This window comes from Populus trichocarpa, chromosome 8, assembly GCF_000002775.5.
Source record: "Populus trichocarpa isolate Nisqually-1 chromosome 8, P.trichocarpa_v4.1, whole genome shotgun sequence".
Lineage (NCBI taxonomy): Eukaryota > Viridiplantae > Streptophyta > Magnoliopsida > Malpighiales > Salicaceae > Populus > Populus trichocarpa.
Genome location: NC_037292.2, coordinates 10764484 through 10785812, shown reverse-complemented (window position 1 = coordinate 10785812; position 21329 = coordinate 10764484). Strand labels below are relative to the sequence as shown.

Sequence of the window (21329 nt, the reverse complement as noted above, 5' to 3'; positions counted from 1 at the left end):
ACAATTAAAACAGACCATAACTTTTGATATGACATTTAAATTGCGCTCAAATATTTATTGGAGTTTTTTAAGGCTGTTTTCCTTATAAAAACTACTGTGTTGTTATACGGATCGTGTGTTATTATACAAATTGTTAAATCTTTCGATAATAATTTCGTTGAGGCCTTTTAATTTTAGCAGTTTTGAGATTTTATTATTATTTCCAGAACCAGTTAACCAATCTCACTAATCATTATGAATCGTAATCATTATGAATCGGTCGACTAGTTAAGCTAGATAATTAAAATTCATCTTGTCATATTTTATAATCACGACATTTAGTAAATATTAATATTTTAAAATATGATAAGGTAAATTATCGCGCATAGAAATAAAATCTTTTAGTAAATGTGTTTTTTAAGTTAGATAAGATGAAAACATATTATTTTAATGAAACTTTTTGCTATGTTAATTGGAGAATCTCCAAATTCTCTCACCTTGGGATGAGGATGGTGACAGAGATCTTTCATTAATTTTTCACCAAGGAATTAAGCTAATCAATTACTTACATTAATTGATGTCAGATGTAGTTCTTTGTGTTTGATAGATGTTGGTATCCATTAAGGAATTAATTGAACTGGTCAGTATACATTATTCCTCTGGCGTAGATGTTCAGTGAAATGAAAGGAATGATGTACTGGGATTTGCTTAAAATGGTGCGAATGGAAGTGACTAGTGAATGATGATTTCGAGGAAATCAATCAGATTTCATCTGTTCTACTTGACAACTGATGCAGCTTCTTAATTAATAATTAATCTGTTGATATTAACATGTGAGTAATAGGATTGAATTATAAGTTTTAGAAAATGAAGTAGCTTATTATAATTTAATTCAAACACCAGGGACTAGAAAAGAATTCACTCCTTCCTGTTTTGTTCATTTATGAAAGGCTCGTGCGTTATATATTGGATTACAAAACAGTGCTTCAGAATTTTTTTTAATTAATATAAGTATCCGGATCAGTATGTATTTTAACTAATTTTATAGGCCCTGAAGTTAAACAGTTCATGATATTCTTCATTCTAATTAGGATGGCTCCAATTAATTATTTAAAATATAAATTTTATTATTCTCTAACATTATTTTTATCAAATATAATAAAATTAACATATTTTTTATCAAATAAAATAAGATAATAAGATTTAAATCAATGACTTTTTAGTTTACAAGACTCTCATATCATATTAAAAAACATTTCACCTTAATAATTTAATCTGTTAAACAAAAATTTCAAAATATAATTTATATTATTCACTTATAAATATAAAGGTGGCGACTGACCCTTGCGTTTATTTTACTGCACAAATACCAGTTAATAGTCACAACTAGGCCTTCAAAACTCAGTTTATTCTTTTTAAATGCTTAGATGCAATATATATTATAAGGGAATAGTATTAATAATGTTTATAATGTACTCTCAATATTACGAAATTGTATGCAATGAGAAAACAAAACTTGTCATGATGAAAATGATGAAGAGGATTGTGTTCTAAATTAACGTGATGTTAAAAATAAAAAATAAATATTATTTTAATATATTATTTAATAAAAAATATTTTAAAAAATAATTATTATTATATTTTCATACATCATCGGAAAAAAAAGAAAGAAAAAAAACTGGCAATGAACTTCTCAAGCGAAGTAGCCCATCCAAAAATAGAAATAGAAAAAAAAAAACCACTAAACGATTGTCACTATTTCAATTTCTCAACAATATAATCCCAAAGCTCCTCGTTTCATGCCTTTTATTTACTCTTTTGCTGACTTACCTGGAGTGAAGATTTTACACTAGTAGTGAATTTTTTTTGCCACTGAACCTGTATATATACCATGATGATCCCGCAATGAAGAGCCCCGAGAATTACCTTGCGCGTGGAATGTTCATTGACCAGAGGACAGTTTGATTCCCAAGTTCACCAGTAGGTCTTCGGAAATATTTCCTGTTTCGAAATATCAACCCATCCAAGCTTCGTTTTTACGTTTGGCTATGGTGTAAATAGTAGATGGAAGACCCCACCACACACCATCTGCTGTTTCTTCTTTGCAGCAAAAGAATATTGGCATAGCGAGGTTCTTCCCAGATTGTACGTACTTCGTTTAGATGACATGCATAAAAGTTGTTTCCTTCTGATTTTTAAAGTTTTTCACTCCCTGTATGAGGGAATCAAGATCTAAAATTCACGAGGACCGTCAACGTCTCCGCCCGTAATTTTCTTCTGTTCTAGCATTACTGTTTACATTACTTCCGGTGATAATTCCGAGCACATTCATATAAGCGGCCAAACAAGTCGACTTGAGGTTTTACAATATTTAACTTGACATAACTGCCAGTATCAATGTAACGTATATATATTTGTTAAGAATAATGTATAAATTCTTGGGATTATACTGAAATTTTAAATTTCAAATAAATAGAACTTTTAAATTTCTGCATCAAATCTACCTCCGGAGAGGTGGAATGTGGTTGGAATTTAAAACTGAGGAGAAGTATCGTTAATTTGAAACCAAGAGAGAGGAACGGGAGACCTCTTCCGTTTCGTTGCACGTGGCAATATCGTCTGTTAAAGAAGGTAAGAAACGAGGAAAAAGAGGGAAGGTGAAAGGAAAAGCCTCTCCAGCTCTTGCTTTAATTGGCCCCCGCTGCTGCCCTTTAAATCAATCAGTCAGATGGATGGTATTGTTTTTTACAAGTTATCACGGAATACCACTAAAGTTTCTACACGAGGTCTTGTTCCTCTGTCTGATGACTCTGATCACGACACCTGACATTATATAATTAAAAGAAACCACGACGGCACTGTAGAGTTTTTTACTGTGCCTCTAAACTCATTGAAATAATTGATTCGAATAGTAAAATGAGAATTTTACCTTTGTAGATATAACATAATTGTACTTTAATGGTTTTTGGTTTTTTGTTTTTACTTCTTTCTTCTCTCCTTCTTTCTAAAGTAGTATTTTGATTTGTTTTTTTTTTCTTAATTTTGTTTATTTTAAACAATAAATGTAATTATTATTATTTTCAATTTAATCCTCATTTCACATTTTTACCTTTCAGATTTGATCCTGAATCTTTTTTATTGTTATTTTTTTTTGTTTTTAATCGTTCTCTTAGTTAAATTATCTTTTCAGTTACATTCTTCAATATTCTATATCATTTTTTTAATTGAATTATTTTTTCAATTACACCCCCGGTATTTTATTCTATTTTATTTTATATCATATTTGATTTTTATTCCTTTACTTGCTTTTTTTTTTTCAGAACTTTCTTTTTCCATTTCATTTCTTATAATTTTATTGATTGAGATTTTGTTAATCTAGATTTGACTTAGTGATTAGTTTAAGTTTGCTTCCTATAGGATGATTCAAGTCTCAGGACTTGGGTCATGGTTTGAAATATTAGTCCAGATTGGTTTAAGTTTTTTTTAGATCATTTTTTACGATTGATCTTTCTTATTACATTCTTTTTATATGGTTATCTCGATTTTATTTGTCAGGTCACGAGTTTCGCGAAGTAACTGCGCTTGACTAGGGTCAATTTTTTTTCTAGTTTATCTATTGTTAGCTATTTTTTAAATTATATTATTAAATTAACCAAGTTATTGAATCCAATAAAATCAATAACCTGACTCAAGGATTTCTCTTGCTTCTTGAGAAATGTTGTTGTCTCCTTCGTATTTTTTCTTGTGATGAAAAATATTTTGGTTTGACCCGCGGCATGTTGTGGGCCACCAATTTAGTTAGTACTCTAAAATGTATATGTATATTAAAAAAAATTGGTTTGGTATTTTGATAGTTTTTCTTGACTTGTTATGGAGTTTTTCTTAAAGTATTACTGTTCATTGTAACAAACACGAAGGAGCTTAATTGTAAACATTTTTGTTGATTGCGATACAACTAAAAGTGCAACCAATTTTAAAAAACATGCTATTGTTCAAAATGTTTCTTTAACTATATACTATTTTGTTATTTTTTCTACTATGATATTAAAAAAAAGAAAAAAAAAACTCCTGTTTCCATATAAAAAGTAGGTTTCCTTGGCGTATTGGGTGAGGTAGCTAAAGAATAGGACGGGAGAGGGTTGGCCTAGTGGCTCCAGAACGTGTTCAAACTTCAAATCCCCCAAGGATGTCTGGCCAGTACAGCATGCCCATTTCCTTCAGCACCTTCACATAACTTCGGGTTCTCTGTGAGAGATCAAAGCAAGATAAAGAGAGATAATTTTGAAGTGATATTTGATTTGACATAGTTGCTGGGGTTGCCGGTAGACTTAGGTGGTGGTGTAGCAGCAAGACTAGACTCCATAATTGCTCGATATTTTAAAAGAAAAAACTTAATTGATGATTTTTGTATTTTAGTTGTACCGGCACTTCTACATTCTATCCTATCAAATAATATAAATTATGTTTCAGTATTTTATATAATAGTTTAAAATAGTTAAATATAATTAAAAGGGTATAATATCATGATTTTAATCATGATTTTAAATTTTATTATTTTTATTTATTTAATAAAAATTTAATATAAAATAATATGAATCTGTTCAAATTTCAAATTCAAATAACTTTTATTTAAAGATATATATTAGAGAATAATATAAATTATATCTAAAAATCTTATCTCATAACTTAAATTTTTGAATTAAATTAATACATTAATTAAACATACTTTTCAAATTTAACTGAGAAATACAAAATTCTTCGCTATCTAGTTTTCTTGATTAGACGCTATGGATATGTTGAGAATATATTTAACAGAAGTGTTATATCTTTTATGTAATATATATCATGAAAAACCTAATAATATGAATATATCTCACAGTAAAAAAAATAATATGATAACTGTGTAATATATTAAGTGTTTTTTTGTGGTTGTGATTTTAAAAAATAAATTAAATAAAAATCTATAAATTTTGGCGTTTTTTAACTAAAACTTAAAGAGATAGTCTTCAGCTGTGCTGATATTTTTTTAAAAAAAAATAGTGTGTTGATTAACTAATATTATTAGAGTAAAACACAAACCAGACCACAGAAACAAATAAAACCTGAGGCTGATACAAGCTTGTTCACACCAATCTTCTGCAAACGAAGATCCTTTAGTCCATTTATTATGTTTTATAGTTAGAAAGCTGTAAGTTAATATAAGATTTTATTCTGAAAATTGTGTGTGAATGGTGATAAAATACAATTTCTTGCATAGGTTAATTAATATGAGTGAAACAGGTAACCCAACTACCCCATGAGTATAGTTTTCTTATCGACGAATTACTTCTAGCTTGGATCCACTGGAACGTAGGTTCAGTCAATTGTACGATGTTGTGGCGAAGGTAACAAGATTTGAAAACATTTTTCCTGTCGAAGCTATGTGCTAACTAACCAAGACAGTGGAGGATAAAAATAGAATACTTAATCTATGTATGAAGATGAAGATGGAATTGTAGATTTTATAAATCCAATTTTCAAATATTCAGTTAATACGAGGTGTCTGGAAACGAGATAGAAATCGTGTTTTTAAAAATTTCAATTTTTTTTATTAAAATTTTTTTTATTATGTTTTCGAATTGTTTAATTTAATGTAGTAATGTTAAAAATAATTTTTAAAAAATAAAAAATATTATTTTAATATATTTTTAAATAAAAAATATAATAAAATATTATTGTTTTTAGTAAAAGCACCCGGTGCGATTGGTAGTAGCTTGGACTCCCTGAAATTAATTTGTTGCTGACCTAAATAGCACAAAATTGAAGGCCGACACATGCTAAATTAAAGCCCATAAAAATTCATAGTAAATTCCATATGATAAGCAAAAAAATGTCAACATCATTATTATCCTTACAGAACAGCTTGTCAACATTCATAAATTCAGAGAAAAAATTCAACAGTTTGAAGCTCCCAAGTATGCTTTCATAAATGCAGGAACAGCCCCTCCAATGAATCTCCTCGATCATTGGGTCCCTGGACCTCCTCGTAGCTTCTCCTCCAAGTCCTTTCGTATCATCATCAAGCATATCAAGATGCCCATAATCCTTAACAACAAAGTAACTAGCCGCCCGGTCCTTTACTTTCTTCAAAGAAATCCTCATGGTTAGCACCCTTAGGCGCACCAGGAGGGAAACAAAGGGTTCCTCTTCAGCTCACCCAAGCCAGAACCAATGACCATAACTGCCACATCAAGATCAAACGAACGAGGAACATATGCGAGTACTGGTGGTGGGGTTTGTTTCCCTTTATCCTTTCCATTAACTGGGTCTGCTTTGTCAAGTGCTAACGCCAAAGCTGCCTTGCCACCTCGCCTATGGCCTACAGGGCCTAGCCTGCTTAAAATCTGGTTTGACATAGTCAATTTGTGGTTGCAGCCACAAGATATAACTGTCAAGTATAGAGAAGAAAGATGCAATGAGCAACCAGGTAGTAATAGTTAAAATTAAATTGTTTTTCTCTTCCTTTTGCCGCTCTTGTTGCTTCTGGGCATGACCAGAAATGACCAAACCTTATATATATATATATATATATATATTCTAGATCATGTTTGTTTCTACGTTTTAAAAAAAGTATTTTTGAAAAAAATAATTTTTATTTTATTTATTTTATTTTAAATTAATATTTTTTGATATTTTCATATTAATTTAATGTATTAATATCAAAAATAAATTTTAAAATATAAAAAATATTATTTTAATACATTTCCAAATCAAAAATATTATAAAAAGTAACTACAACCGTACCCCTAAACACTTATTATCGATCTAAACAATGGTTTTCATTTTGTAAGAGATTGTTGGGCAAAATATACAACATTTTGACAAGATTACTTTAGGAAATTGGATTCTAACTTTCTCTTAATCCTTCCTTAACCAACCCATCCAAGAGAAAGAAAGCAAAACATAAATCACCAGGTAGTTTTTTTCTCTTAATACATTTTGACAAGGTACTTTTGCCTCCAAATAATTATTTTTTTCTCGGATCATTGGGTTAAAATTTCTTACCATAAACATTCCCCGCGAAACAAAGTAGTTTCTTACAATAAGTATAATTTGGATGGAATTCATAATAAAATATGGATAAAAATACTTAATTGAAAATTTCTAAAAATCAAGGCAAATAAAATATATAAAAAATTATATATAGTCAAAACTAAGAATTTCTATTTTATTAAAGGACTAATTTAATCTAAAAAAAATTAAATTGATCAATAAAATTTTAATACTATATTAAAAAATCATCTCAATCTAAAAGTTTAAATTATTAAAAAAAATCCCAAAAATAGTTTTATACTAACACAGACTAAAATCAATTTTCAGAATACTGAAAAGAAAAACTAAAAACTTTTTCAAGAGTGGCTTTGGAGGTGTAACTGGAAGTGGAGGTGAAGTATTTGCGGCACTGCATGTAGTTCTTGATTCTACTTTTCGAACCACTGTTTGCACTTCCCAGCCTCAAACACATTGGCAGTAAAAGTTGCATGAGCAGAAGAGGAAGACATGGCTGCTGTTTTCGGCCACCTTTCTCTCCGAACCTTTTGCATGTAGTCTCGGGTGTCAAGGGAGAAGCTGTTTGTGCGGGCCTTTTTATGGCCTTCGTTCGATGAGAACTGAGAAAAGAGTCCTGTCTGCACCTGCTATTGGACACTCCACTTGGGGGTTGAGTCTTTTTTCTAGTGGGCTTAAGGCCCACCTAGTTATTCTGTGTTGGGCGGAGAATGTCATGGGCCATTTTGGACAAAGTGACTCAGGCAAACTCACCTCCCACCTTGCTGTGAGGATAATCACCACCATGACGGGCAAAGCTAGATAAAACTTGACCTACTGCAAGGGAAAAAAAGCCCTTGATTCAAATCTTATTATTCGATAAAATCATGATTCTTTATTCTCTCTTTTTTTTTAGGAGAAACATTTATCAATTATATTTTATAAAATAAAATTATCTTTTATATATATGTATATAAAATATTTCTCAAATATTTTAAAAGATCTCATTTTGTTCAATTAATGCCTCTATTCACCTTAAGTTAATTTTGGTATCAACAAAGATTTTTTTTCTTAATTCCTTATTTGGACTTTAAATATATAATAAGGGTCCTTGCCCCTTACACAAATGAAATTTAATTAGATGTAATTAATTAATAAATAACTCGAGCCTCTGATTTTCTAAGATATTAAAAAAAATAGCCTCTTATTTTTTTTTTTAAAAAAAAAAAAACCTCTCCAAAGCACGAAAATATATAGAAGAAAAGCTTAATAAAAATAACTTTGAACTTCTCTCCCCTTTAAAAATAAGCAGACTTAACCTAATAATTGTGTATCAAATACTTTACTTTACTTCGCCTAGCAAAATAAATAAAATGATAATAATAACAATAATTAACACCAAAAATAAATATTTTCCTCCGCGTGCAAACTCAACTGAAAAACCGCCTCTCCCCTCTCATCCTATCCGTCAAAATCGCAACGCGTGAAGCGACCGAGAGAATGAATTTTAACTAACAAGCAAACAACTCCCCTCTATAAAATCCAAAGTTCACAGATAAACATATGAAAAAACCCTAATAAACCAAATCCCTGTTCCTTCACCACCTTCTGCATTACTTAGAAACCAACCCTAAACAATAACGCAAAATGGAATCCAACAATAAGAAAGGATTTGACATGGAAGCTGGTATAAGTAATCAACTGTATCCAATGATGCAAGAGCCACCGCAGTTACGCTGGGCCTTTATCAGGAAAGTTTACATAATACTTGCCATGCAATTGCTTCTCACGGTTGGTGTTGCAGCCACCGTCGTCTTTGTCCCTCCAATCCCTCGCTTCATTCTCCATACCACACCTGGCCTTGCCATCTACATCGTCTCCCTCATCCTTACCCTCATACGTATGTCCTTTTTCCTTCTCGTTCTTCTTTCTATATTTTGTCTTCATGGGTTTTATTTATTTGGGTTTTTTTTTTGTAGAATTATTTATGAGATTTTTTACTAATGAAACTGTGGGGTATTTTTTTGTGAATGGTTTTTGTTTGTATTAATGCAGTGCTTTGGCCATTGCATGTTTATTCCAAGCGTCACCCATGGAACTATTTTTTTATGGCGCTGTTCACTATTTGCATTGCGTTTGCCGTTGGTCTTTCTTGTGCTCTCACAAAAGGTATAATCGCAGCACCCCCATTATATTATAGAGTTATTTTTTGGGTAATTGCGTGGGTTTTAATTTGTTTGTGTGACTGAAAATTCGAAACCCGTAATTAATCTCTCTACTTTAATTGAGCAAGTAAAATGCAAAATAAAGTTTTATTTTGCAACCGAACAGAAGTTTATGACTGCACCAGTTTCATTGTAACGTTTTATCTAGAGAAAATGATAGCTAGCTCATTGAAGAAATCAATCGAAGGACACGTGAAATACAGAAATTAGTGATCTGATTTCACTGTTTAGGAAAGGCATATTGTATATTAGGACATCATAAATTAATTGGTGATTTATTTAATTACCTCTGCGTGTCTCGTCGATACAGGTAGGCACATTGGAAGTTAGGATCGGTTTTTTCGAGTTTTTCACATTGTTGTTATTGATTTTCTTTGATCCTTTTCCATTTCCATTTCGATCCCCAACATAGGGGTCTGTGATTTTGTTTCTGTGCTCGTTGGAGTTATTATCTTAATTAGATCCTTATGCTTTGATTTTGGTTCTATATTTTATTTTTATCAAGCTATTGGACGTTCAGGGTGTGTCTGCTCCTGCTGTTTGTGGCAAGAATCAGAGAATCATAAATGTAGAATCAGGATGCTGCATGTATTACAATTGCCACAGTCGAATGTGTTAGTCATGCTATATTCAGAATATTTGTGTGCTTGCTTATTAATTAAATTTTTTTTCATGATTTCCCCTATTTATCAATGGAAGATTAAATGGATGTTTAAGGGCATTGTATTTGTGTATGTTGGATTTTTAGAAAGTTTGTTAATTCACGGTAATAGTGAAGCAATGCATGCATGGTTGAAAGGAGTTTGACATATCTAGGGAGCATGAGTGCATATATAAGTAGTAGCAACCTCTATCCCAGGACTGACTGCAAGATGATTTTTCCAGGCAACAGATTATCTTTGAAAATAGTTGCTTTGTTGTGTTAATTCCCCCCCCCCCCCCCCCCCTATATTCTTGCGGCAATGTGAGATATATATATATATCAAATACCTAGCTAGCTATTTGCCAAAATATAAGAGACGATGACGAAGAGCAGTCTAAATGGGTACAGGTTGGACACCAATGTCTCCCGACATAACTAATGGTAATGCTTAAAAACTTTGATATCTGTTATCTGAGTGCTGACTGGCCTCTCTATCTGTCACATTGAAAGCATTAGATCATTAAGGATTGCTAATTTCTCATGGCCTTAAATTTTGACTCCAAAACGGTCAGGTATAGAGTTGCTACTACGGAAAAAATTCTGAAAATTGCGAACAATTGCTGACCCATGCTTTTTATATTTGATGGTCCATGGCAAGTGTCTGGTCAAGGTGCTTAATAACAATTATATTAAGTTAAAAGCAAATAATTAATGGTTTTTTCATGAGTTTGTTATTAACAGGTAGGATTGTTTTGGAGGCAGCAATTCTGACAAGTGTTGTGGTTGTTGGTCTAACTCTCTATACCTTCTGGGCTGCGAAAAGAGGCCAAGATTTCAGCTTCCTCGGACCCTTTTTATTTAGTGCTGTCTTAGTCCTTATTGTTTTTGGGTTGATTCAGGTATGCATTCAGGGCTTTTGCATTTATAACCTTGATCTCCTGTGTCTCTTTTGTTTTTCTCTTGTTGCCTTTAAACGAATACATTGCAATGCAGTTCCTTTTCCCTCTTGGAAAGTGGTCACTGATGATATATGGTTGCTTGGGAGCGATCGTATTCTCTGGTTTCATCGTTTATGACACTGGCAACTTGATCAAGCGTTTCAGCTATGACGAGTACATCTCAGCAGCAATCAACCTCTATCTGGATATTATCAATCTATTCCTCGCTCTCCTCAACATCTTCAATGCAGTTGACAATTAGACTCCTCCTATACCTTTTACTGATAATATCTTTAGTTCCTCAATTGGATAGCTGGTACATAAAGTATGAAATACAAATCTTGCTGTTATAGCCTACATATGACTTCAGTCTTCTAACACTAACGAGTAGCATTCCTCCATGCCTTTCTTGAACCCCCTTCACGTATAGCCTGTCTGCAGTTTTCTGATAGTATTGTAGAATTGATCAGACTTGTTTGGTATCAACCGCGATTTGTTCTCTATTCTCCTTTTTCTCTTTGCTTCCCTTTATGTGCGTGCTTGGCTTTTTGGGTGAGATTATTGTGGACATTGAAGTCAGAAGGCAGGCAAGTCAAAGAAGAGCCAGGTTTAGTTGAAGAAAGGGCGATCTTCTTCCTCTTCTTCTTCTTTTTCTATGTTACAACTGGGTGGTTGAGAAATTGACAAGGAAATTGCTAGGTTAAAAGTAACTGCTACCTGGCATGTAATTAGTAAAGTAATTAACCCACAGATGATAAACATTTCTTGTTTCTTTATATTAATCTCAATTTAAGTGAGCCCCAGAGAGAGAACTAACATTTCCGAGTATATTGAATAGTTGTTCATGCAAAATAAGGATCGAAGCATCGCACGCAATTTCATCCTGTATATATATGCCTCGAACAAAACATGGAATTTACAGAAAACATGACCTCTATTGTCAATACTCCCGCTTTCTGTGTGCAAGCATTCGTTCTGTATTCCATCACGAATAGTTTATAATCTACTGTATAGATGTAAACTGTAAGAACATTAATATTGACCAACGGGACGAGTATGGGAAATATTTGGAATCAGATTTCTTATAAATTGTATTCTCAAGGATATCAAAGTATCTAAATATATAATTGAACAACTTCATGATTCAAGAGTTGAGGAAACTTCTTCGGTAAGAGAAAAGTTTCTAAGATTGTTAGTACATAAATCTATGAAATACATAAAGCTAAAAAACCCCTTCTTCCCTTCTAATAAAAACATTTTCATTATCCCCTCACGAATCAGAATTTATTTGTCCATCATTCGGATTTCAAATTACGGCCATGTGCCTAAAAAACGTGGAACAAGAAACAACAACAATTAAAAAAGCTTAACCAAAAATCTTCTTCGTGTCTAAAATGGAAAAAACAAACAAAAAGGACAGCAACTATTGTTAGGTTTTTATCAGGAAAAAAAATAATCTCTTCATGTATTGCTATGGGCTGAATTTAATCTGTAATATAAAGGCTGTTAGGGCACACGTCGGCTAAGAGTATGTTTCTCACAGTTTCTGTTTATATTTTTAGCTTAAAAGAATATTGAATTAATATTTTTTTTATATTTTATAATGATTTTAATGTGTTAAAAAAATAAAAATATTTCACCTATATACAGTACAATCTTATCAGATTTTTTTTTTTTTTTTAATGTCTAGATATAAAGATAGAACAATAATACTCATTCATCAGGATGAGCAAGGGGGAGAATTGCCTTCCATTTGCAGTCCGAAGAACAAATTGCACTTTGGGATATGTAAATATTGCAAACAGGCATTAGGCATTAATTTTCCATGCGAGACAGGCAATTGACCAAGGCGGTTCCAGAGCAGGACCACCACCCCTTACCGAAGCCGGCTTCTGCCAGTCAAGACCAAATCCAACTTCACATTAAGTCATTGTTAAGATTCTTGATTCACTTGTTCCGAACAAGATCGTTGGATAAAGTGGAGGCTGCACTAATCAAAACAATCATTGCCTCCACCACTACATTAATTAAACAAACCAGGGTGACAAGAACAAAAGGCCGACGTGACATAGAAGCACATTGAATCAAGCCGAATATTTATCTTCCATAATCAATCCACAATCAGAATTAGATTCCTTCTCGCTTTACCACCACCGGTCCGAGATCCTCCTTTCATTTCCCTCGACAGTGAAACACCAGAGACTTGGAACACATGGTTTTGCGTACTTTTTATTTGCGGCTCTTGCCTTTTACTATTCAGATACGAAAATCAAGAACCCAAACTATATTCCCCGTAGACCGAAGAGAGACCCACAAGGAGAGGCCATCTTCAATTCCTCGTTCTTTACAATTTAGGTACACCAAAAATATAGCCCAACCAAATCTTAAAAAGCTTTAAAATGTTCACATGGCCCATCTACATATATATATATAATAATCTGTATATCCCCAGCTTTCCATTTCATTTGCAAAACTAACCCCCCAGTAGATGGTCACACTCGCATTCTATGTCTGTTGCCCTTTTCTGCTGCAATGGAGAGAAGTCTTGCGACGCCTTGAGTCCAGAGATCATATTCCTTCTGGTTCGAGCACTCAAATTCGACAACTCCCCGTTGCAAAGTCTTCAAACCGAAATACCGCCTCTGCTCACCTCTCTCTAGCAAGTGGCGGCCTGGCCAGGAGGGCATATTTTTTATCACCTCAATCACCACATCTGTAAAATGAAAATTCAAAAGGTGTTGGTGCCACTTTAACTTTTTCTCAAATCCCCAGAATGGAAGAAGCCCTACCTCCTATTCTGTTTTTCACATTATTAGAGAAAGACAAATGCAACTATACTCACTCTTTTTCTTTTTTGTAATGGTCCCAGCGACATGTTTGCTCTTCATCTTCAACATAACCTGCACAAAAAGAAGTTTCAAAAGTTAAAGGTCGCATGACCAGAATAAAGAAAGAAGAAAGTGGTTCCATTTATTTCATCATTTGATCATATCTTTAACTTTGGCACTGATCCCTTTTTACCTCATTAGATTAGATCCACACTCATCATGCCCGAATAATTCAACGATTTGATATTCCAAAACAGTAAAAGCACGAATTTTGGTTTGAATGGAAGCGCTATAATTACCTGATTCATTTTGTTGACATAAACAGAAACTATCTTCCAGTGAAGGTCACCTGCATTGATCACAGCAACCTAATTAAGATTCTCCTCCCACATCAAGTACCAAATTTTGTTCCAAAATTGCAGTCACATAATTTTAGAGTTTTCCCAACTCTACCACAATCCGAGTGACAAGAAGATTAAAGAGCCAATATTGCAAAGAAATCAAATTCTAAATTAACTGATAGAGGAAAATATTAGCCAATAAATAACCTTGACAAGGAGTTGCTTGTTACCATCAACATAAACCTCATAAATCATAATACAAAATGTCTTCGTAAAATACCAGCTAATTGACATAATCATTGTTTAGACATGTTGCAACTTCCATTCAATCTTGGGATAAAAAAGAAAACAGAGCTAGATTACTAAATATGCAAAAATAATCGTGAGCTTAATTAATTTGAAACATGGAAATAATCACCTTCGCGAGTGCGCTTGAGGAGCTCACAACCTCTGGCAAGCAATTCCCTGCTGCAGATGCCCAGGAAATTCTCTTCAGGCACAAGTTCACCACTGAAACTACCATTTGAACTACCATTACTGCCATTTCCAACACCCACCCCTACTCCTTTATCCACTGGAATGACCGCTGCAATATTCCAGACTTCCTTCAATGCCCTCGCTTTCAACGTTGCTGCACCACGTAATGCTGCACCACTCGCACCAAAAATCTCGAATTATTTCATTTAAATTGTATTCCATAAATGTAAATAGATCACGTATAATCTGCATTTATCCATTATGATAAACATAATTTATTAATATTAAATAAAGGAAAACAAACATACCAGTTGCAGCAGCAGCAGTTAATGTCATGATATCACCTGCAGAACGCACATTCACAGCAGAATTCACAACAGATGCAAGGTGCTCACGCTCTGCCCCCATGGCCTCTGCTGCCTCCACACATTGTGCGGCCACCAATGTAGCAGCGGATGCCACCGCCATGTCAGTCTTTGCCATTTGCTCATCTTTCCCAGCCCCCGAAGTGGCAGCTGTTGCAGCAGCACTTGCAGCGACAGCAGCAGCAACCCCTGCCACAGATATTGCAGCATGAAGCTGCGCGTTGTGGGCCCGCACCTCCTCCTTTTTCTTCTCTCTCCTGTCCTTCAACCACCTACCAACAGTCTTACCACCACCACCGGCAGCGGTTACTGTGAGGGCATTACCACCAGGAGTGACCGCAGGCGGACGGAACTGTACATTAGGCGGATTGTTGGGTCGACAAAACTGAGGAGAAGAAAGCACATGGATCTATAACTCATTATTTTCATTAAAAAACATCGGTTTCCTTTCTCATGAAATATTTTCTCCTAAAAATTGGGTTCGAGATTTTAGTATTTTCTGAATCATTAAACCAGCAAGTAAAATTGATTGTCTAATAATTAATCATCATAGAAACACATCAGAGATTATCTAAAATTATGGTGGTGGGTTGTTACGATGCTCTAAAAAAAAGTGGGTCCAGACGCCATAAATGTGTTGCTGTGGTTATGCATTGTAACTAATCTAATTCACTCTCTACGGGACCAGCTTGTACCCGCGTCTTCTAAAAACTACAAACGAAGAAGGTGATTAGATCTAAACAGACAAGGGCACGTATATCGTCATTATGCAATTCACGCACATCGCAAACAATAGCAGTTCCTATAATTTTGCTAAAAAGACAGAAAAGCAATCACCATCTTACTCAAAATTTTGTTAACCCTGTTGATTTTTACAGAAAAATACAAGGAGAAACAAGAAAAGCCACAGTAGTTTTCTTTGGAACAAAGCAAAGTATACTACAGGAGACCTGAAAACAATAGTATTATTGATTTTCATTCTCAAAAAAAAATTATTGCTTTTCTTATTTGAAAAGGAGAAACAGAACAATAGATAATAGATACTCTCTCTCTCTCTCTCTCCATCTCTGGTGCGAAAAAGTATCATTGGTTACAGAGAAAGCCTGAGATATGTTTCGTGTCGTGGGGGGCCTAGAGTCAGTGGATCAGAAATCGTGTTTTGCACCAAAAAAGATCAAAAACAAACACAAACACACAGAATCGACGAGACCAACTTTATTTAAACTTGCCTAAAATTACCCTAAAAATAGCAACAAATTTCATAACATTAATCAGCTTCGGCCAACTTTAAGGAATTACCTTGACATCGTCCATCTCAGATGGAGAGACAGGAGGACTGTCCGTTAAGGACCCATTGAGAGGTCCACTGCTGTGAGAGAGTCGGCCTGAAGTGCGTGGAGATGCCTCCTGCTGCATGAATAGACCCCACAAATCAAGAAATGAAGTAAAATTATGGGCAGTTATAACTTTATTGAGAGAATTAAAAGTAATAACAGTAGGGAATAGACTAGTGACTGTGAAGGAGACAGAGTCTTTGTTTGTGTTTCAAGAGATTATAGAGTGGGAAAAGAAACGATGGTGGATCAACTGTTAATGTGGTTGATATGGATTTTGAATGAGAGATAAAACCAAAAAGATAAAAGAAGAGTGAAAATGGAGCGTGTAGGGATCAAAACAAGGTCAGACTTAGATTTCTCTTATAAAAGATACATAAGCAGGGCAATACAGATAACTTTTACAAATTGGTTCGATCAGAAAACAGAGAGAAGCAAACAAACACCGTAGAAGAAACAAGTTTTTTTTTTTTTTTTGGCAAAAGAGAACTTAACCAAAGCGTCAAAAAGGACAAAGACAGTGAATTGCTTCGTATATTATTAAAGAGAGAAGAACAAAACAAAGACTCAAAGAAAGCCAAAAAGAAAAAGGAAGAAATCTCACTAACTGTCTTTATTCTTTCCATCTCTCTCTCTAAAATATATAAAATTAAACTCACCGACTGTGACATGATCCTCTCCAAGACCATCTGGGATGTCTCGGAGGAAGCAAAAGAAAAGGGGTTTCCAGAAACGGTAGCACAACCCTCTTCTAACTCTCCAATGATATCCTCCTGTATCATACCACCAGCACCGCATGGGATGGCCTTGCTAGAGAAGACCATTTGTGGGGCCAAGACTTTTGATACCTCTAAAGCTGACACACTCCATGAACGTGAAAGAAATTCCATGGGCTCACGTGGTGTTTCCGGTGGACGGAAAAGGACCGGGTCGGGTCGCCATATCTCTGTTACGGGTTTGTCCATTGGAGAGAGAAGAGGGTGGACGTGTGTTCAGTGTCGAGGTGTTGGTGGTGTGTTTAGTGGGGGTTCTTACTGAGGAATATGGTTGGGTGTGGGTGTTTTATAGAGGATGGTGGAGCGAGATGTCAGGTTCTTATGATTGTCTTTTTTATTCTTAAAGTATTGGATCGCAGATAATGATAAAAAGATAAATTAAATTAAAAATAATACTTAAAAAAAAAAGGAGAAAAGAAAAGTTCCGATTAGAGTTTTATTTTTTCTTTTTTTACACAAAAAAAAAAACCACTTATTGTAATTTTTTTAGTTGCTAAGGTAAAATTTGAATTTTAAATAATGATATAAATGCAAGAGCATGTGTTATTTAAGCATAATTTGTCGGGTCATCTTAGTCAATGCAAATGACAGTCTCACTCCCAATTCCTAGGTTGCAACTTTAGATACTTTCTTCTAATAATATTATGATAGGTTTAGGTAAATGGTTGTTTTTTAAAATATTTTTTATTTAAAAATATATTAAAATAATATTTTTTTTATTTTTTTAAAATTATTTTTATATCAGCGCATCGAAATGGTGTGAAAACATTAAAAAATATTAATTTAAAACAAAAACAAAATTTAATTTTTTTTCAAAACTTTTTTCAAACGGAAAAACAAACAAAATCTAGGGAAAAAAAGTAATTGGTCAACTCTATCTCTGCAGGGATAAATTATTTGTTTTTATAGTTAAAAAAATTAATTTTTTTATTTTTTTATTTTAAATTAATTTATATATATATATATATATATCAGATAATTTTAAAAAAATAAAAAAATAATTATTACCACACGCTCTGAAGAGTTTGAGTAGGGTAGCTATTACGTGTCACATGATGCTGAAAAGATGATACATGTGTGATGAAATTCAGCACTACGATGGTCAAACTCTCGGCGGGAGCTGGAATTCGTTTGTCACGTCGAGTTTACACTGAGTGAAGTTCCTGCATGGAAGACTATTCTAAGACTCTCTTTTGGTATTTAAGTTAGTGTAAAGTATTAATGAAGAAACTCTTACAGAAACTAGATAAAATATGTAGCGTCATTAAAGAGAAGGAGAGGAGAATAAATTCTAGGATTTTCTAAATATGTGAGATAACTTCCATGGTAGCTAGAGTCCACGAAGTTTACATGGAGCAGGGTTGTCGAAAACCTTTTTGTTCATGAGATATGAAAAGTATAATGTAAACCAAAAAATAAATTGTAAAATTATTAGTATTTTTTTTTATGCATGGTTCATTTAAACAATAAACAATTTCATGTACTTATTTTTGTAATATAAAATTATACTTTTTTATTGGCTAACACAAGTTTCAATACCTTCTCTACATGCATGATCATATGTCATGTTGTTTTAACTTATTTGATGTCTTTTGTCTTTATGAATAATACATATGTGAAAACTCGATAAATTATAATCTGAACAAAATAAATAAAACACCGAATAGATTAAATAAAATAATTTCAGGTATTGTTAATGGATATAATAGAATAAAAGATAAGGTGTAAATTAAGTAAAATAATGTATTGAGTTACAAAAATAGAAATAAGAAGTAATGGGGCGAATGTGAAGATATATAAAAGCTAAACTATAAATGCTCCATCTTTTTCTTTCTTGGTCGAGAGTTTGAAACAAAGAGAGGGGAAGAAACTATGTGATTTTTCTACTTAAGTTCTTGTTGATTTCACCAATTAAAATAAGTAATTAGAGTGATTAACCTAGTTAAACATCAAGAGATGGTGATTTTCAGGTGGCGAGTGCTTTGAAATAAGAAATTCAAGTCAGGGTTTGAAAATGAAGAAGAAGAACACTTGATTTTTTTTCTTGCATTCTTTCCTTAAATCCTTATCAAAGTAAGGTAAATAACATGCATCAAATGACTAATTCCTCTAATTTTATGTTTGAAGAAGGATTATGTAAAATTATGATTATGTGAAATTGTGAGTTTATGTTATAAATTATCAGAATAATGCAAATTATGATTGAACCATGTTGGAAATCATGAATTATGATTGGGCAAGTGTTTAATTTTAAATAAAAGAAACAAAATTATTTTCCCCTTTTTTTATTGAACTTTCGGCTAAAAGAGAAAAAATTTAGGGGATTTGAGGTTTTAATACAATTATTTGAAAAATGTGGGAAGATATATAAGTGTTATTATATGAAAGGAGTAAGAATTTTTCAAAGAGAAAAGAAAAAAAAATCTTCACTTTCTTCCTTAGGTTAATTTCGGCTAAAAGAAGAAGAAAGTTAGAAAATTGAGTTTTGATAATATTATTAAGAAATCATGTCAAATTAAAGATAATTGATGTTGATAGGTTAAATTGAATAATGACTTTTGTAAAAATAAATAAATAAATAATTCAAAAAGAGGGTTTTATCCTCCTTGAATTAAAAGTTTAATTAAGCTTAATTGAGGATGTTGGATTTAATCAATAAATATGTAATTGGTATTACAATTTTACCGGTTCAAATGAATGAACAATGACGCAATAAATTGTGTTGGTATAGAGGAGGTCGCAGGACCTAATATGCAACAAGGGATCTCTTCACACGCACAGACACCAGGTACGTATTCAACACCTTGAAGTAATTAAATATCTAATTTTAAATTATTGTAGAAGAAATTTTTGTATATTGTAATTTTAGTATAAAGTTTTTTAAAAAAAGAGGGACGAAATAATGCCCTGTTGAATGGGCGAGTCGGGAAGATTATTTTCTGGTTACTGGGAATAATGTCATGTTGAATGGGCGAGTCAAGAAGATTATTTCCTGGTTAATGGAAATAATGTCATGTTGAATGGGTAAGTCGAGAAGATTATTTTCTGGTTACTATAAATAATGTTTTGATGAATGGACATGTTAAGAGAATTAACTTCCGGATTAATAGGATAATTATTCGGTGTAATAGATAAATTGTAAAATTAAATCGATTTATATTAAAGTTAAATATGTGGGTTTGTTGGAGACACTCTTTGTATTGTTTTTTATAAATTTTATCTTTTTATCTGAAAAAGAATTTATTAAATTATTAAATTACTAAGGATAAGATAATTCATTCAATGATGTGAGAATTACTTCAATGTACATGAATAATTATTCCTTAATCAATTATTTGTCAAAATGTGCAATTTTTTTTTGTTAACCGTAGGTGTCTGGGTCAGCTTACGCGCACCTCGACTAATCTCTCAAGGTCCTGAAGTTAAAAACCATGTAAATCTCCAGTGGCCCTAAGGTTTGTGGCACTCGAACCGGTGACATTTGGAGAGTAAACTCAGGACTTGACAAGTTGAGCTACATCCCTTGGGGTTGAAATATGCAATTTTAATCATGTTTAATGTGATTATAGTTTTAGGTACTTCGCACCCTCGAACCGGAAAGTAGATGCATGGATAAATAATTTTGTTAAGTGATTAATGTAATTGAAAAAACTAATATTTTGTTGTAATACACTTTTATGTTTAAGAATTGAAATGTTGAACTTATTAATTTACATTTGATGTAATTTATGATGTTGTTATTATTAGGTTGAATTATGGTAGGTTGTTTGCATATTTTGAGCACAATTATTTTTTAAAAAATAACAAACAATGCATGCTAGAATTAATTAGCTTTAAATAATTTTCTATAGAAAATAGAAATGAGATATTGATACATGCTTGAGTTTTGAAAGTTCAAATGATAGGATGAAAATTGTGATTGATGTTACAGGTTGAGAAATAATTTAGTCGATAACTTGATATCGAAAAAATATAGAGGAAACTCTGCCAAAATTTCAGTAAAATATATACATACATACATGTATATATAAAAATTAATAACTACAAATATATGTCATATAATTTGAGTTTATATAATTGAGGTTGTTACAACATCACTTTTAGATACTGTTATGCTTTCTTTTAAATATTATTAATTTGTTATACTTTCATAAGTTTCAAATATTGTTTGTTACAGGCCACGGATATCATAAGAAATTGCAAGTTTTGCATGAACCAATACAAATGAATCAAGTAATTCAAAATATAATATTTTTTTTTATCTTGATTGTGGCTCCTTGTTAGGTCATATCTTCCACAAGTTATGAGATTTTTTATAGGAAAGACATGATATTGTAAACTTGTCTAAAAAACATTGATATCTAGGTATAAATACATGGTTGATTAGGCTTTTGAGC

General features: G+C 32.6%; 2 protein-coding genes across 3 annotated transcripts; one reads left to right on the top strand and one right to left on the bottom strand.

Moving 5' to 3' along the window:
- The first annotated feature begins 8547 nt into the window (after nucleotides 1-8547).
- LOC7467504 (protein LIFEGUARD 2) lies at nucleotides 8548-11314 on the top strand. Its single transcript, XM_002312512.4, has 4 exons — nucleotides 8548-8905; nucleotides 9061-9174; nucleotides 10615-10772; nucleotides 10867-11314. Exons 1-4 carry the CDS (start codon nucleotides 8653-8655, stop codon nucleotides 11071-11073), a joined length of 732 nt encoding a protein of 243 aa, XP_002312548.4. The 5' UTR covers nucleotides 8548-8652; the 3' UTR covers nucleotides 11074-11314.
- A 1758-nt stretch (nucleotides 11315-13072) lies between these two features.
- On the bottom strand, nucleotides 13073-17243 carry LOC7467503 (VAN3-binding protein). Of its 2 annotated transcripts, none has more exons than XM_024607885.2 (7): nucleotides 16816-17243; nucleotides 16122-16229; nucleotides 14766-15207; nucleotides 14399-14626; nucleotides 13939-13988; nucleotides 13654-13711; nucleotides 13073-13524 (listed from the first exon to the last, which is right to left on the bottom strand). In XM_024607885.2, the coding sequence occupies exons 1-7, from the start codon at nucleotides 17119-17121 to the stop codon at nucleotides 13304-13306; spliced, it is 1413 nt and encodes a 470-aa protein (XP_024463653.2). In that variant the 5' UTR covers nucleotides 17122-17243; the 3' UTR covers nucleotides 13073-13303. The 2 variants fall into 2 exon arrangements, with proteins under 2 accessions (XP_024463653.2, XP_002311638.3); XM_002311602.4 differs by having other exon boundaries at nucleotides 16122-16232; nucleotides 16816-17242.
- Between the last annotated feature and the right edge of the window lie 4086 nt (nucleotides 17244-21329).